The sequence below is a fragment of the Myxocyprinus asiaticus genome, chromosome 34 (genome assembly GCF_019703515.2).
Source record: "Myxocyprinus asiaticus isolate MX2 ecotype Aquarium Trade chromosome 34, UBuf_Myxa_2, whole genome shotgun sequence".
NCBI classification, from domain to species: Eukaryota; Metazoa; Chordata; class Actinopteri; order Cypriniformes; family Catostomidae; genus Myxocyprinus; species Myxocyprinus asiaticus.
Genome location: NC_059377.1, coordinates 15734875 through 15754176, shown reverse-complemented (window position 1 = coordinate 15754176; position 19302 = coordinate 15734875). Strand labels below are relative to the sequence as shown.

Here is a 19302-nt window from a genome sequence, read left to right as displayed (position 1 = left end):
TTCAGATTCATACATTTTAAATACCTCATCTCAAGAGTAATGATGAATGCTGCGAAATTACCTCTGCTGACATAAGGCAATTTTTCATTAAGATATATAGGGAAGGGGTCATGAATCATCATTTATTGAGGCGAGTTTGGTTAACATCAGATGTTCACACTTCAGATAAATTCTGAATGTAATATTACATGAAATCCAAGGTTGTTTTCAGTGTACTAAGCCAAAGTAATCCTAAAATATTTACCCATGAGTTTATTCTGCATGTACATTTTCCCAGCCTGAACCATTTCTACCGATGGGTAAATAATCTCAATAGCTGGGTACTGATCATGGTACTGTAAGCAATGCTCAAGCCAAGAAGATGGCACCATGGGAAACCTGAGTTTGAAGACATCCAAACAAATGAGCACTGCACAAGATTATTCACTGATGCACTTTATGCTTAAAACATCTTGGATGGCAGTACATGCAATGTAAAGCATGTACGATACCTACATGCACTGTGTTGCAGTAATCGTGTGCTAGTATATCATTCACAGGGTGAGATGGCTAAATGGTACATCAGCAATTAATGGTAAACAAAAGCAGTAAAAGCATTTGCTTTTCCATCAGTGCCAGTTTGCAGTTTTTGAAGGCTTTGATGAGGGAGTAATACCTGACACTGCGTAGTTGTCATGGGGATATTGGGTTGTCATGGAAACTGTACATTTGAAGATTGAGAAAAAGGATGAAGACAGTCTAGCTAATATTTCCACCCTTCAGTGTTTTACAGGTGATCTGTCCAAGTTTAGTCACAAGAGTGTTCTCTTTCCACTGTGCAATGCACTCGTCTGAGATTTTCAGATCCATCTGAAGAGATCACAAAAATAAACAACCAACAGTAAGACACTGTGATTCCTTTTTTAAATACAGTTGTGCTCCTCTTGCAGAATCTTAATTAGAGATTATAAAGTTTTTTGTTTTGTTTATATAGTACTGCCCTGAAGAAGCCATCCAGAAGAATAACAGATATTTAAGTACATCCCACAAGACATCCTTGGTTCTTATTGTGTCACTTCCTTGAGCATCAGTGATAGTTTGCAGCCTTTTGTAAGTTGTGCATGAGTCCCTCAGAAACCAGGGTTATATACATTTTGAACAGGGTCATTTGTTTAAATTCCATTATTATTTGGTCTTATGGAATATACTGTATATATAAATATCTGTTGCATCAAGTAGCTTCATTAGGGCAATTTTTATGATCCCTCTTATTTAGAACGAAATAGATCCATCTTGCATTCTATAATGGGTATGTGTATTTATGAGCAGAGTTGTCAGTGTCTAAGGGGTAAAGAATAAAATTCACGCACCTGCAACTTTTCAAACACCTTTTTCTTTGGTTTCAATTCATCATCTGGTTTACCAGACTCATACCCTTCAACATAAACACGATCTCCTGGTGCTGAACCTTCCGGTGGATCCAAAGGCTCCACTTTCCTGGGCTCGCCCTCACTGCAACAAGTCACATTTAGACAAATCAAGACTAGACTATTTACTATAAGCACAAATTCTATGAAGATAGGTTTGTTATATGAACTAGTTCATTAGAACTACTAATTAGAGTGCATCAATAATACTAACATTGAAGCACAGAGCAGCATGGCTTGGGATTCGATCCCCCTCATCTTCTGGGGCTTTAGGTTGCATAGCAACACAACAAGCCGGTCCTGAAGCTGCTCCTGGGACACGTAGGCCACTAGTCCACTCACTACAGTCCGTGGCTGCTCCTCCCCCACATCAATCTTCTCTAAATACAGGGAGTCAGCATCTGGATGCTAAAAGGTGAAGACAGAAAAACTTTATAATTGATATAAAGACTGGTTTTCTTTTGATATTTTATGTCATTTGAACATGCTCTTATTGGAAAAATCTGCAATCATAAAATTAATGCTCTACCTTCTCTACACTGATGATTTTGCCCACTCTGATGTCTAGTTTGGATGGGATGACCTCCTCCTCCTCTGCTGTCTGTTTAGGGTTACCTTTTGCTCCTTCTGTGAGGCAATGAAAATCAAACAATGTGTACATGAATGTGTAAATTCTTCCTTCCACTAAAACTCAATCTAGAAAGAAGAAATTCGGATTTTGTTTCTAAATGAGATCATACATGACAAAGAGTGTTTTTTAGTGCAGTTAGCTCATTATAATGTATATTTTTACTCACTGTTTTTGGAAGGCTCTGGATAGGCTGAATTGGTCAGTTTTCTCAACTCTGGCATCTCAAACTTCTTCCTAATAGGATCCAGTAGCTTGTTAAGGGCAACCTCTACTGAGGTCTTCAGGTCACCAGGATGGATTTTCTAAATGCAAGCAGTTCAGTTGTCAACATGTGGTGCTCAACTCTTAAGTGAACATATGTATCCAATAAGGATTTGTTATGATAAACGTAAAATAATAAGATGCGCAATATTCAGATACCTCTGCAGCAAAGTCTTTCTCCACTTCCTCATAGTCTGTGAAGACTTTATCACCTCCCCACTTTGGATCTCTTTTAATGACAAATTCTGAGAGCAAAACAAAACAATAGAACATTAACAACTTTACTCTAGATTCATACATTTTCCGTTGGTGGTTGCTAGGACATTGCAATGCGATAGCTAAGGGGTTTGGTGTTTTCTTAGTGCATTGCTATGCAGTTGCCAGCTGGTTGCTTACTAGCACTATTCTAGTCCTTGGATATGGCTCAGGTCCCTCCTTTAACCCCTTCAATGCTGGTGCATTTGTTTTTTATGTTGTTATACTAAATTTGTAAGCATGTAATTCTGGTTCTGTTCACTCTATCTCCCTTTAGAAAGTCTTATTTTATTCCACTAAATGGCAGCAAGTACTAGGAAAAATAATATTTCATCTATCTCCTTCCATCACAAAATGCAGATCTGAAACGTAGGTGGCGCTCAAACGCAATTAAGCACTCACAGATGTGCTCTTCCATAGACATTTAGTCTAATTTTCTGTTCATACACCCCCATTGTTTCATCACATATCTCGGCCTCTGAGTGGACTATAAGATCAATCTAGGTGCCAAGAGAAAGCTGAGATTCTCCCCTTTGCGATGGTATAAAATAATTTTATCACCAACAGTCGATAAATTTTTTTCGATGACTTGTTTAGCATGCTTTTCCTGCTGGACTGCATATTTTGTACTGGACATCTAAGATATAACATTGGATAATTCACCCAAGCAAGCTCACAGACAAGTAAAAAACTGCTAATTCAGGGTTTCTGCAGGTTTTATGAAGCTAAATTTAAGACTTTTTTTAAGACCTATTTAAGACCAACTAAAGAAATGTGTGTGTGTGTGTGGGGGGGGGGGGGTATTTGGTTTCTCTGCATCTTCTGCACATTTGAGTTCTTCCCAACAGTGGCTATATATGAGGTCCAGATTACTAATACACAACTATTACAAAAGTTGCAAACAATTATTGATGTTCAAGAAAGCAACATAAGAACCAAGGGGTGCAAACTTTTGAACAGGATGATTTGTGTAAATAAGAGTCAATTGTGTTATGCAGCTTTTGAAGGGCAGTACTACATAAAAATATAATCTCTTATAGGCTATTTGTATACATTCTGAAAGGGGTGTGGGAACTTATAAAAACAAAAGGGTTATGCAAACTTCTGCACTTAACTGTATAGGCTATATAGTTTGTGAAAATTTATGTTTTATTTTAGATTTAGTTTTTTCACAATTTAACCACATTTTAGCTTTTTTAATGTACAAGTTCCATGTAGCCTAGCCTATCCATATGATGTCATATTGCATGTGTAATTATGAAATTACTTCATTATTCACAACATTGTAACCAAAAATTCAAAATACAACCCCCACATCTGAACATATAAGTGCTTGTACCTCGTAAAAAGTGCAGTGTAGCTGTCTAAATGTGACACTGTCTGAATTATCTCCGTGCTTGTGGGGAAATGAACATTACAGAAAAATACTCGCTTACATATTCACGTGCTGCACGGAGAAATGGATCAGCTTCTTTCAGCTCATTGTTGAAAACACGTTTTTTACTGGTGCATTTCTGCTTGTGCTGACTGACAGGATGACAAAGAGTGCGCGCCAAGCGTATGACGTCATTGCCATTGTATCCAGATACATTTCAGCAGATTTGCAGAAAGACTAGAATGAAAGTATCGTCAAAACAACATGCAACGCTTCGAAATTGCTTCTCTTCTCTGCAAATGATACCAAAGACAATAGCAAGAAGGAAAATGAGTACAGCAAATGTAAGTAGAAAAAAGTCAGTGAGCCTACCAGCTGAAACCAGGACATAATTACAATGTTTAGAGAATTGTCGCGACACCGGGACATACCTCTTCAAAATGGGATGTCTGGTCACCCTACTTAAACGCAACAAGAAAACAATCCCGCAACAAGAAAATCCCTCATACAACATTTAATGCCATGACCTTATGAATTAAAGACTTGTTGCTCCGATTTAAGACCTTATTAAGGCCTTATTTTGCAGAAGGGCGAATTAAGACTTTTTAAGACCTTTTTAAGACCCGTGGAAACCCTGTAATTGTTTTGAAAACTGCCTAGGGTAAAAGCAGATATAAAGTATTTGCCTACTTGGGGCTTACAGCTGCATTGATCAGCAAATAAAAGAGACGTTTGTATTTCGAACTGTGGTATTAGGGCAACATTCCTGAGAATGAGAGCTTTCATTTGATATATGACTTGTGCTATTTAAGTGCTATGTGAAAGACTTTTATATTTACATTAATATTTCTACCACATTACCTCTATGTGGCGCTTATTTGCAACAGATTTGTTTCTGCCCTTATTTTGTTATTTAATGTAACATTACTGCAAACTTTATGGTACACTATGAAAAGCTTTCAAATGATACCACATATACCTGACTTATGTATCCGAGGACTTTAACGTTTTAAGTGTATAATATAATTTTATATTGCAAAATGTATGCCCAGACGTATTTGCACAGGTCAGTAAGGAGCTCACCGGAGTGTAGAGGGAAAAGAACATGTTTAACGAAGGACAGGACTCCATTATTCTGAACATTGCCAGGCTCACAGAATGCCTTCTTCAGCTTCTTCTTCACCTCCTCCTTCTTATCCAGCAGGTCAATCTTGGATTCCTGAGATCAGAGATGAACGTTTGAGTATGACAGATCTCAGAATCAGAATGTAGGTATCAAACAGACACACTGAACACAACATAGAATATTAATAGCATGCTTTGCCTATATGCTTCAAATAATGTGATTATAATGCTTTATCTTCATGCATTCTTTGATTTTTGCAAGTTCTTGAATGTACTGTACCTCCTCAGAGGAGCTCATCTTGCCCCCAGTAAGTCCAGGCACCATTGGGTTCATCATATGGATGCGTTTTGTGTAACCAAGAGAAGTCAGGTACTGCAAAGTACAAGGGGGTAAAAAAAAAAAAACAATGCAACCTCAATATACCTGACAACCACAAACATATTTCTGCAGGATATAACAATTTATCAGAAGAGTATAGTGGCATGGAAAAGCTAGTGATTCAGGCTGTTCTTAACATTTGATTTTGCCAATGAATAGACAAAGCGAATTCCACTGAAAAAAAAATCAAAGGAGGAAATCACACTTCTTTAATTTGCTGAACAATACATTCATATCAAAGACTTTATAAAGGGAATCAATGCTGATAAATGTCCAGAACTGTACGGAGTGAGCTTGCACCATTGCCCAAGAAGATAAGCTTCCAGTTTAAGAAATTAAAGATAAGGAAATCTACTTTAATCTGCTGCTTTGTGTCTAATCTACCTTTATGGTTACTGTGTGACTAGTAAAGTGTTCCTACAGAAGTGTATGTTTGAGATGTAAACTACAAAGACATTTTCTTATAATGCTAGTTGAAACTGAATAAATAATCGTTTAGTATGATTGTGCTAGTCACATCTGTAAATTGGTACAATATGCCCTTCTCATCATAAAAGGTAAAGAAAGAGATAGTATTAAAGTGTATAAACTGCAAATGTAACCAAATCACCAAGATGCACCAGAGATTTTGTCAACTTACTTCGCATAGCAGCCATGAATTTCAGATATGAGAAGCTCAAATCACAGTTCTTGTAGCTATGCGTTTTCTTTGAAAACATAATACTGTTAACTGAAAAATCAATCTGTGTTGCATTTGTAATCATTTCTGATTGTGATTTAGTTATTTCAACTTAATATCCGTTTTGTCATGTTGTTTGCTATTTTGCCCACCCCTTACATGTCCCTTCCATATCTCATGCATAGACTTGTATACATTTTAAAAATATCTAATAAATATGTACCTTTTCTGCTAATGTGAAGATCTTCCTCTGGTCCACACCCCCAAACTGAGCATCAACTTTCAAGTACTCCTCATCCAGTGCCTGATGGAAATTAAAAACAAGGTTACAGTTCTGGACTAAACAGCAAATCAGAAAATACAACAACAAAAACATTTTAAATTTGGGATTAAATAGATCAAAGGGAATAAAATTAAGTATTGAAAAGTCTGTAAAACCTAATGTTGTCATTACTGGAAAAATTTCAATTTTCGGGCTCATAACTCAAATATCTAAGTTCCTTGAACTTATTTTTTTTCTTAAAAATTCATAGACTTAAGTGTTAAAAATTTGAGGCTATGGGGAATACCCATAATGCATTGCACTTTATTATTTAATTATGTTTCCTTGGTCAAAGGGAACATTGGGGTAATTTAAATTGTTGTAATTAAAAATTCAGAGAGATTTTAGCTCTTTTGTAGTATTATTTATGTGTTTTTTTTTGCAAATAGTTGTTTTGTGTGATGTCACCAATGGGATGATCTGTGTCTCCTTTGGTCAAGTTGGACCCCATTAACACTATCTCAGTTCTCTTTGTGCATGTGCAGCTGAAGTACAGGCATATTCAGTATGCATTCCAAGACCTAGAATCAATTATAATCTTCTTTATTTAAGCTGTGTTACTGTATGACCTAAATTTCAATCCATACAATTAAAATTATTAAGTAGAAACAACATCTAAATAGCAAATCTGAGTTAAGTCTACTTGCATCTAGTTACCTTAACTTAAATACTAGAGCTGCCAGAATTAACAAACTAATGCATGAGATTAATTTAAAAAGCTTAACGCGTTAGTTTTCTTAATCAAGATTAATACAACATAAAAACGTTGGGAATGGCGGAACCTTTGTAGTGTGTCCGCCCGACTCATTACACTGATGCACACATCACAACACACCAGAGGCTTTCTATCATGCCTACAAGCTTGGCATAAGATAACAAAATGTGGCGGTCCCATAGACATTCTATGGGCGGTATTGTCATGCAACTTGACCGTTACGCTCTCTGCTAGGATAGAGCCGCTGGGGTTATGTCAGTAAATAAAAGAATCTCTGCAAACACACACACACACACACACAACAGTGCTTCCATGATAAAATGATAGAGAAAGGACCTTTTAATGCTATTTGATGTACAAAACAAGCCCATCTGGGACTTGTGATAGAAATCAAGTATTTTTCAGAAGCATGTAAGGCGCATTTTAATTAGCACAGAAGCACATCAAGTCTTAACTATCGCCAAAACGCAGAATGAGACATTTTTGTTTGCAAGCGCTCTTCATGTGAGGTTCAAAGCACCGCCGGCGTTGACACCCTGACGCGAATCATGAATGCGGCTTCAAGATTGCTGTAGGAAAGCGAATAGCCACAGTATACCGGCAGATTAATATTGTGGAGGTTTAGAGTTTAAGGGACTTAATGTCCACTGCAATGAATATGCAAACTATGTGGGGACTAGTTCTTTCAATTAGTCAAACTCCCACTTAGACTTTGTGAAACTTTTAATGTTATTTGAATTGGTGCTATTTTAGCGCATTTCTATCTTTATACTGTGGAAGGCTATTTTTGGAAAATGTTAAAGCATTATATTGTTACATATTGTTTTGTTTTCTTTCCTAAGATGGAAATAAATGCATTTTGACAGGAAAATAAATATATATTGTCAAATTTCAGCACTTTCAAAATCTGCGATTAATCACTATTAACTACAAAAACATTATGCGATCAATCACGATTACAAAATTGAATCGACTGACAGCACTATTAAATACTTAAGTTCATTCTTTATGATCACCATGTTAAGTGAACTTAATTACACATGTTTTGGAAACGCCAAAACAGAATTAAATTTAGGGAACGAATTTACTCAAGCAATTGAGTACAATCAACTTATTAGGGTTTACAGTGCGAGAAGCATGTCATTAATAATATATCAATATGTAACAACGAGCATCATTACTTATAGCATCATTCAACTGCAGAGATAGAGAAAATTGGCTTCATGTACACATATAGATTCCTAGAAGACCATATAGAACATAATTTTGAACCATTAAACAAAAGGTTATCCAAAGATGATCTACATACCTGTAGTCCAGGATACAGAAGACCACTGAGAAGAGGATGCTCAACCTGTTTGACCACCTCAGCGCCTGCTTTCTTAGCGTCATGTTCAGTCACCATGGATGACAGCCGGTACACATCCAGAGTGTACTCTCTACAATGGATCAACAAGGCATAGATAAACAGTATACTGGCATTTGTCTGCTTAAAAAAAAAAAAAAAAAAAAAGTATAACAACTGCACAACAGCTTTATATTCTTGGTAAAAAAAAATTATATTTGATAACACAACAAAGTTAAAACTAGGGATGCACTGATGTATCGGCTGCCGACATAGGCATATCGGTAATATGCATGGAAATGCAATATGAAAAAACTTGAACTGCTTTACAATTAATTAGTCAAATACTTTGGGAAAACCTTTGTGAATTCAAATGCACAATTGTGTACCTGCTGAGCTGATAGTCGGTGCCTTTGACAAATTTGAGCTTGTCAAGGGGAACTCCAATGCTCTCCAACATGGCCTTAATTACCTGTTCATAATACTTCACCCTGAGCTCCAGCAGCTCCCAGGGAGCCTTCATGTTGTCCAGGTAGGCGTGAAGATCGGCAAAAAGAATGGTAACCTACAGAACAGGAACATGAATATGTAGACATGGATGAATATGTGGATATGTGAATTTCAAGATAATGGGAAATATTCTGTCAATATTCTGACCACTATAAATCTAAATACTCTTGTAAGTTATTATAGCCTTAAAATATTCTGTATGGAGACAAGTAACATGATGCATAATGCCAAAGACAAACCTCACAGCCTGCCTTCAGGAAGTCTGCAATCTTTGACATGGGAACAAAGTAAGCCACATGAGGCTTGCCTGTGGTTGCTGTACCCCAGTAAACTTTCAGTTCCCTCTCCTTCAAGATCTCCTTCAGCTTCTCCTCACCAAGAACCTCCTGAGCATAAAACAGTTGCCTCATCATTTACAGATTCTTTGTGTTGTCATACTGGATTTATTTTATATGGCCACAGCGGTTGAAGAGAAATGGGGTCCTCTACACTTGGTGCACTTTCTGGTACAATTAAATGGGTCTGGATCATAAACAGGACTCAAAAACACTCTCAGTGTGATACTACGAAGCTAATTAGATTCACATCTACGATCACTGCTGTTTTCTTGGATTATCTCTCACCTGAAGGTTTCTGGTGATGAGCTGGAACTTCTCGTCTGGGCTTAGCTGTTCTCCCATGGTTACTTCTGACTATATATAGCAAACAATATATAAACACTAATTAAATCTAAAATCAAGTAAAACACTGTTATGCATCAGGTAGTGAAGATAAACATATGCTACATTCTGATGTGAATTTTTGCAGCGCCATCAAATGTCAAATTAACGCTATGTTGAACATACAATACAAATCCACAAAACTCTTTGTGTTTACTGACAGCAGCCATTTGTCAAAGAAGCCCGATATCTCTCGAATCAGATCAGTTATATAACATTAAAGGAACCCATTGCAACAGACAATCTTACATACAGTGACATCACTATGAATGAACTGCATTATAAAATGCTACCGTTCAGGCAATAACTCCGTACAAAGGTGGATTTTGTCTTTACGTTGTCAGTAATTATAATAAAAAATAAAAATAAAAAAAAGTCGCCAAGACACAAAATCAAGCTAAAACTCACCAAAGCCTGTGACAGCACAGACACGTGCGTACCGGTGACAGACTCTTCTTCTTTGGGTTTTGCTGTATTCCGCATCTTAGGCACATACCGCCACCTACTGTTGTTTTTTTGCAACCAACATGGGTGATCTTTCTACCTTTCTTATGCTTGTTTTGGGTTCCAACGATGGTTGGCTCATGCTGCTGCGTGTTCAGCTCCCATGCCTAAACCTCACCATGTGAGTTGCCTCTATGTCAGTGTGTATGTAGTTTTATGTTAACAACATATCAAAATCCTCTTATCTTGCGTATCAAACACGTTTGTCTAAACCTGTGTCTATCAAGAAAGTCATAATTACTCTTTGATTTATTTGGTCTTGTATACCTTTCCCTAAGATCCAATTTATCATACTTATATCTTTTGTATTACCTTTTAAGTTCTCAATCATATTCTTTCTTTCTATATAATATTTTCTACATTTCAGTATTACGTGTTCAACTGTTTCCATTTCCCCACAAAAATCACATCTGCCTGTATTATGTTTACCCATTAAATGTAATGACGTATTAAGTCCTGTATGTCCAAACTGCAATCTAGATTAAATCACCTCCTCTAATTGTATGGTGACAGACTCTTCCGCTTGTTTCATAATAAAAGTCACCAAAATAGAATTTTTAACTGGCTTTAATTCATTTCTGCATATACATTGTTATTACATGTAAAAATCATCTTCCAACTTATATTTGAATATATAGGTAAAATATATATGATACTATTCAATAAATATAGATTAATAAGTACTTTTCAAAATAGTTTACCATGTAAAGACAGTGTTGCACCATTAGGAAAGAGTAATCGAGTGTGAACACGGAGCATCAAACAGAATGCGCTATTGTCGTCCTCCAGGGGGCGCTTACATTACAAAATTCCATCAAATTTTACTGAGTAATGTTCAATAAAATAAAATACTTAAGTTTTAGTAATTTAATTTAGTTAAAAGTTAAACAATTACATTTAATGGAATTTTGTTATGAAATTGAAATGCTAAAATCTTAAAAATAGGCTTAATTTTTAGGAATCAATTCTCCACTAAGCCACAAGCTGTGTCCCAAATGACACACTGTACACTATACACTCAGGACTCAACCATGTAGTGTATATACTATACACTCACTGAGCACTTTATTAGAAACACTATGTTCCTAATAAAGTGATCGACGTGGTCTTCTGCTGTTGTAGCCCATCCGCCTCAAGATTCGACATGTTTTGCATTCTGAGATGCTATTCTGCTCACTACAATTTTACAGAGTGATTACCTGAGTTACTGTATTCTTTCTGTCAGCTCTAACCAGTCTGGCCATTCTCTATTGACCTCTCTCATCAACAAGGTGTTTCCGTCTGCAAAACTGCTGCACACTGGATGTTTTTTGTTTTTGGCACCATTCTGAGTAAATTCTAGAGACTGTTGTGTGTGAAAATCCCAGGAGATCAGCAGTTATAGAAATACTCAAACCAGCCCATCTGTCACCAACAATCATGCCATGGTCCAAATCACTGAGATAACAATTTTTCCCTATTCTGATGGATGATGTGAACATTAACTGAAGCTTCTGACCTGTGTCTGCATGAAAAATCATGCATTGCACTGCAGCCACACGATTGGCTGATTAGATAATTGCATGAATAAGTAGAACTACAGGTGTTCCTGATAAATTGCTCAGTGAGTGTATTTTCAAAGTGTAGTATCCTCCCAAATTAAACACTTAATGTTTTTTTTACTGCACAGAAGCATTCGACATTTAACAGCATACCGGAAGTGACATTTCAAATGAATGCGATGTCACTCAGTTCACCACTTATATCTAAAATAATGTACATACAGTTGAAGTCAGAAGTTTACATACACTTAGGTTGAAGTCATTAAAACTAATTTTTTAACCACTCCACAAATTTCATATTAGCAAACTATAGTTTTGGCAAGTCGTTTAGGACATCTACTTTATGCATGACACAAATAATTTTTCCAACAATTGTTTACAGACAGATGTGTCACTTTTAATTGACTATATCACAATTCCAGTGGGTAAAATGTTTACATACACTAAGTGTAACAATGCCTTTAAGCAGCTTGGAAAATTCAAGAAAATGATGTCAAGCCTTTAGACAATTCCCCAATTAGCTTCTGATAGGAGGTGTACTGAATTGGAGGTGTACCTGTGGATGTATTTTAAGGCCTACCTTCAAATTCAGTGCCTCTTTATTTGACATCATGGGAAAATCAAAAGAAATCAACCAAGACCTCAGAAACAAAAATTTTGGACCTCCACAAGTCCGGTTCATCCTTGGGAGCAATTTCCAAAGCCTGAATGTACCACGTTCATCTGTACAAACAATAGTACGCATGTATAAACACCATGAGACCACACAGCCATCATACCGCTCAAGAAGGAGACACATTCTGTCTCCTAGAGATGAACGTAGATTGGTGCGAAAAATGCAAATTAATCCAAGAACAACAACAGCAAAGGACCTTGTGAAGATGCTGGAGGAAACAGGTAGACGAGTATCTATATCCACAGTAATATGATTCCTATATCGACATAACCTGAAAGGCTGCTCAGCAAGGAAGAAACCACTGCTCCAAAACTGTCATAAAAAAGCCATACTACAGTTTTCAAGTGCACATGGGGACAAAAATCGTACTTTTTGGAGAAATTTCCTCTGGTCTGATGAAACAAAAATGGAACTGTTTGGCCATAATGACCATTATTATGTTTGGAGGAAAAAGGGTGAGGCTTGGAAGCCGAAGAACACCATCCTAGCCGTGAAGCATGGGGGTGTTGTGGGGGTGCTTTATTGCAGGAGGGACAGGTGCACTTCACAAAATAGATGGAATCATGAGGAAAGAAAATTATGTGGATATATTGAAGCAAAATCTCAAGACATCAGTTATGAAGTTAAAGCTCAGTCACAAATGGGTCTTCCAAATGGACAATGACCCCAAGCATACCTCCAAAGTTGTAGCAAAATGGCTTTAGGACAACAAAGTCAAGGTATTGGAGTGGCCATCACAAAGCCCTGACCTCAATCCGATATAAAATTTGTGGGCAGAACTGAAAAAGCATGTGCGAGCAAGGAGGCCTACAAACCTGACTCAGTTACACCAGTTCTGTCTGGAGGAATGGGCTAAAATTCCAGCAACTTATTGTGAGAAGCTTGTGGAAGGCTACCCAAAATGTTTGACCCAAGTTAAAAAAAAATTTTTTTTTCAATTAACATTTTTTTATGGACTCATATAAGAAAGAAAAAACACAACATATATACATTGAGTCAACATTTAACCCCCACTATTACCCCTCCCCAATCACCAACCCCACCCAACCACCATCGAACACCCCTGTGGTCACAAAATAGAATACACACACAAAGAAATTAAAAAAAATAAAATATAATAATCATATATAAGTAAAACTAAACCTCTCTCTCCAAAGCCTCTCCCCGAGAGTCCCCCAAAAACACTAAATACCTGCCCCACTTCCTAGCAAACAAATCTCGAACCCCCAGCCCTCTGCTCAACATCTCCTCAAAAGCCACAACCCTCCCCATCTCCGCACACCACTCCGGAAATAAGGGAGCCCCATCTGACTTCCATTCCCTTAAAATAATCTGCCTGCCAATCATAATACTGGTCAGGACCCAATTTTTTATGTGTTTGTCCCCCAAATGTATGACCGCCCCATTGCCCAGAATACAGAGTCTAGGGCAAAACTAAATTCGAGTGCCCAAAACGTCCCATATGACACTCTGAACCTTCAACCAAAACTCTTGGATCTTAACACACCCCCAAAAAACATGGGTTGAGTCTCTATCTTTTGATTGGCATCGCCAGCAGGTGGGTGTGTCTTTAAGACCAAGCCTATACAATCTAGAGGGGTCCAATAGAATCTATGTAAAATCTTGAATTGTATAAGGCAAACACTTGCATCTCTAGATGCAGACTTTATGTTTTTTAGAATCCTATCCCACACTCCCTCCTCCAATACCAAGTTTAAATCTTTCTCCCATAATCTTTTGAGAGAAGTTGAAGTTCTGTCCCCCAGACTCTGAATTAGCAGGGAGTAATACACTGATGCCTCATGACCTTTTCCAAAAGCAGTAATCACCTCTCCCAGAGTATCTGCCATTTTATGGGGGTGTATTCTACTCCCAAAAACAATCCTGAGAACTTAGAAAAGGAATTAATAATTCTGTGGAGGCAAGGCATAGATCTAGTAGGTTCGGAGACAAATAATAAAATATCATCTGCGTAAAGCAAAAGTTTATGCGCCACACCTCCCGCCACCACCACCCCTGGAAAATCATCCTCCTTTCTTATCGCAGCTGCTAATGGTTCCAGGGCCAGACAGAACAATAAGGGGGAAAGAGGGCAACACTGCCGGGTGCCCCTGTCCAGAGTAAAATCATCTGAAATTAATCCATTTGTTTGTACCGCCGCAACCTGTTGTCTATAAAGTAACTTTATCATCCATAAAAGTTTTCCCGAACCCAAATATTTCCAAAATCATAAAAAGATAATCCCATTCTACGATATCAAACGCCTTTTCGGCGTCAAGTGAGATGGCAGCGACCGGAGTCTGATCATTCGCCACTGACCACATGATATTGATGAAATGCCTAATGTTATCAGAAGAGCTGTGGCCCCGAATAAACTCCACCTGATCTATATGTATAAGAGATGTCATAACTTTACCTAATTTGTTAGCCAGAATTTTTGACAATATTTTTACGTCTAGCTGGATCAGGGAAATTGGACGGTAACTCTTATACTCACTTGGATCTTTGTCCTTTTTAAGAATCAGACTAATCTGGGCTTGTGTCATGGTTGGCGGAAGCTTCCCATTCTTTAATGATTCCGTATAAACTTCTAGCAAAAATGGAGCCAATTCTGTAGCATAAGATCTAAAAAAATTCAGCAGCAAAGCCATTTGGCCCTGGAGCCTTGCCTGTAGGCAAGGCCTTAATTACCTCGTCAAGCTCCTCCAAGGTTATCTCAGAATCAAGATTTTTTTGCTCAGTCATCAGTTTAGGGAGTTCTAATGTTTCCACAAAGTTTCTAATATCTTCATCAGTAGACGAAGACGTGGAACTATAGAGATCAAGATACAATTCTTTAAAAGCATTATTAAAGGAATAGTTCACCCAAAAATAAAAATTTGCTGATAATTTACTCACTCTCAGGCCATCCAAGATGTATCTGAGTTTCTTTCTTCATGAAAACAGAATTTAAGACTTTTAGGATTTCATTTCAGGCCTCCTTCTCTAAACAATGCAAGTGAATGTCCTCCATTTTTTGATGGTCCAAAATGCATATTTAGGGTGCATCAAAATAATCCACACAACTCCAGTCAACAAACAAAGTTCTTCTGAATGCAAACAATTGATTATTTTTAGAAACAAAACAATACTTATATACTTTTAAACTACAAATGTTCGCTTCCGTACATCTCTGTGATGTGTGCTCATGAGAGGGATGACGTAAGCTCGTTGGTAAGGTCACGTGTCACGTGGAGGAGTCAGGAAGCGCGTCATTGTTTACAAGACAAACTTGTGCCATTCACAAACCAAAACAGTCCAAAACAATTTCAAAACAATATAAAATAAAATAAAAAATAATTTCCAAATAATAATAATAAAAAAAACAATGTAAACAATGACACGCTTCCTGACTCCTCCTCCACGTGACACGTGACCTTACCAACGAGCTTATGTCATCCCTCTCATGAGCGCAGGTAACAGAGGTGTACCGAAGCGAAAATTTGTAGTTAAAAATTTTATAAGTATTGTTTTGTTTCTAAAAATAATCAATCGTTTGGGTTCAGAAGAACTTTATTTGTCGACTGGAGTCGTGTGGATTAGTTTGATGCACCCTAAATATGAATTTTGGACCGTCAAAAAAATGGAAGACATTCACTTGCATTGTTTAGAGGAGGAGGCCTGAAATGAAATCCTAGAAGTCTTAAATTCTGTTTTGATGAAGAAAGAAACTCAGATACATCCTGGATGGCCTGAGGGTGAGTAAATTATCAGCAAATATTTGGGTGAACATTTTTGGGTGAACTGTTCCTTTAATATCAATGGCCAAAATAAATATTTCCCCACCAGCAGATTTCACTGAGGGAATGGTAGAAAAATACACTCTCTACTTTATATATTGTGCATCCGGAAAGTATTCACAGTGCTTCACTTTTTCCACATTTTGTTATGTTACAGCCTTATTCCAAAATGGATTAAATTCATTATTTTCCTCAAAATTCTACAAACAATAGCCCATAATGACAACATGAAAGTAGTTTGCTTGAAATCTTTGCAAATTTATTAAAAATAAAAAACGAAAAAATCACATGTACATAAGTATTCACAGCCTTTGCCATGACACTCAAAATTGAGCTCAGGTGCATCCTGTTTCCACTGATCATCCTTGAGATGTCTCTACAATTTGATTGGAATCCACCTGTGGTAAATTCAGTTGATTGGACATGATTTGGAAAGGCACACACCTGTCTATATAAGGTCCCACAGTTAACAGTGCATGTCAGAGCACAAACCAAGCCATAAAGTCCAAGGAATTGTCTGTAGACCTCTGAGACAGGATTGTATTGAGGCACAGATCTGGGGAAGGGTACAGAAAACTTTCTGCAGCACTGAAGGTCCCAATGAGCACAGTGGCCTCCATCATCCGTAAATGGAAGAAGTTTGGAACCACCAGGACTCTTCCTAGAGCTGGCCGCCTGGCCAAACTGAGCGATCGGGGAGAAGGGCCTTAGTCAGGGAGGTGACCAAGAACCCGATGGTCACTCTGACAGAGCCCAGCATTTCTCTGTGGAGAGAGGAGAACCTTCCAGAAGAACAACCATCTCTGCAGCACTCCACCAATCAGGCCTGTATGGCAGAGTGGCCAGACGGAAGCCACTCCTCAGTAAAAGGCACATGACCGCCCGCCTGGAGTTTGCCAAAAGGCACCTGAAGGACTCTCAGACCATGAGAAACAAAGATTGAACTCTTTGGCCTGAATGGCAAGCGTCATGTCTGGAGGAAACCAGGCACCGCTCATCACCTGGCCAATACCATCCCTACAGTGAAGCATGGTGGTGGCAGCATCATGCTGTGGGGATGTTTTTCAGCGGCAGGAACATACTCAAAAAGACTTGAGGCTGTAATTGGTGCCAAAGGTGCTTCAACAAAGTATTGAGCAAAGGCTGTGAATACTTATGTACATGTGTTTTTTTTTTTTTTCCTAATAAATTTGCAAAGATTTCAAACTTCTTTCATGTTGTCATTATAGGGTATTTTTTTGTAGAATTGTGGAAAATAATGAATTTAATCCATTTTGGAATAAGGCTGTAACTAACAAAATGTGGAAAAAGTGAAGCGCTGTGAATACTTTCCGGATGCACTGTATCTAGCCAATAGCTTCCCTGCTTTGTTCCCTGACTCAAAGTATGACTGTCTTGCCCTGAATAGCCAAAACTACACAACAAAATAGTATTATATCTGTATTTCAATCGGGTCCATCAGACAATATTCGACGCTTCAGCTCTGCCTCGGCACTTTTAATATTCCCTTCCAACTCCAAGAATTCTCGTACTTTGGATTTTTTTTTGGTGAATGATGCATACTGTATGATTCCGACCCCTAAGAACTGCCTTAAGTGCCTCCCAAGCCATGCCCACAGAGGATAATGAGGAACAGTTGGTCTCCATATAAACATTCATTTCAGCCTTAAATATTTGTTGAAATTCAGGATTTTGCAAAAGGGATACATTAAAGTGCCAACTATATGATTTCTTTATCTCCACAACACCTCTTAACTCACCAGGGCGTGATCTTGAGACCAAGATGTTTCCAGCTGAGCAATTAACAACAGATGAAATGAGGGACTTAAAGATATATAAATAAAATATATATTTTCTAGAATAAATCTTATGGACTGATGAAAAAAATGTATAGTCCCTACTAGATGGGTTCAAAAGTCTCCAAATATCTGTAAGGCCAAGATTTTTACACAACTTGTGAAGCGTCAATATTGCTCTAGGGGGCTTACACACTTTTGCTTCACTATGATCAAGGACTGAGTCCATCAAAAGATTAAAGTCTCCTCCCAATATTATATCATGAGGGGTGCCAGCGGCTTGCAACATCCCTTCAAGATCTATAAAAAAGCCCTGTTCATCAGCGTTAGGTGCTTGTTATTAGCCAAAATCAGCCTTTGCCCCTGAATTTCTGCTAAAACAATAATGACTCTTCCTAATTTATCTTTAATCTGTTTGAGACATTTGAACTGTAGATGCTTACTTATCAATGTAATGACTCCCCTGCTCTTACTCGAGCCCGCACTAAAGAAAACATGCCCACCCCATATCTTCCCAAATTTTTCAGCTTCCTACGGGGAAAGATGCGTTTCTTGATGAAACACTATATCATATTTCTTACGTTTAAGAAAATAAATAACCTTCCTTCCTTTTATGGGGTGCCCTAGCCCATTCACATTCCACGTGGAGAGAGATAATCCATTCATATTAACATTTGACTCGCCGTTCACATGTCCGCTCCTCGCATGGCGTCATGCAACTCCCCCAAGTTAAACAATTTAAAGGCAATGCTACCAAATACTAACAAAGTGTATGTAAACTTCTTACCCACTGTGAATGTGATGAAAGAAATTAAAGCTGAAATAAGTCATTTTCTCTACTATTATCCTGACATTTCACATTATTAAAATAAAGTAGTGATCCTAACTGACCTAAGACAGGCAATGTTTTCTACAACTAAATGTCAGGACTTGTGAAAAACTGAATTTAAATGTATTTGGCTAAGGTGTATGTAAACTTCTGACTTCAGCTGTATTCACACAGTATAGGGTGATGGTTAAGCATTCAATTTATATTTGTTAGGTTCTGTCTTCACTTAAGTTTTGCTAGTTGCCACATTCTCCATAGTTTACAAATGTTTTGTCAGACCAGCAATGCAGCCAGGTAACTCTGCCTCTTCTGCTACTTACGGCCTTGAGCGCTGAGTGCATGAATTGTCAAACATTCCATACTCCCTTTTCACGGTTGAAGGAGTGCGTCATTTGGGTACTCATAGTACACTTGACTTTGTTGCATTTTCAGTGTTAACATACAACTCGCACTAC

General features: G+C 37.7%; 1 protein-coding gene across 1 annotated transcript; it reads right to left on the bottom strand.

Moving 5' to 3' along the window:
* Positions 1-95: 95 nt before the first annotated feature.
* LOC127424812 (tyrosine--tRNA ligase, cytoplasmic) lies at positions 96-10243 on the bottom strand. The gene is made up of 14 exons (XM_051670257.1): positions 10131-10243; positions 9627-9695; positions 9243-9389; positions 8883-9058; positions 8458-8587; positions 6335-6415; positions 5334-5426; positions 5012-5147; positions 2458-2543; positions 2204-2339; positions 1936-2033; positions 1621-1814; positions 1350-1491; positions 96-849 (listed from the first exon to the last, which is right to left on the bottom strand). Exons 1-14 carry the CDS (start codon positions 10203-10205, stop codon positions 739-741), a joined length of 1674 nt encoding a protein of 557 aa, XP_051526217.1. The 5' UTR covers positions 10206-10243; the 3' UTR covers positions 96-738.
* Positions 10244-19302: the final 9059 nt, after the last annotated feature.

Coding starts and splice junctions, on each gene's coding strand:
- LOC127424812 (XM_051670257.1), bottom strand. CDS start 10,205: ATGCGGAATACAGCAAAACCCAAAGAAGAAGAGTCTGTCACCGGTACG. Junction 1,815..1,935: donor AAATCATCAGTGTAGAGAAG/GTAGAGCATTAA, acceptor TTCACCTTTTAG/CATCCAGATGCTGACTCCCT. Junction 1,492..1,620: donor ATGCTGCTCTGTGCTTCAAT/GTTAGTATTATT, acceptor GACTTGTTGCAG/TGAGGGCGAGCCCAGGAAAG.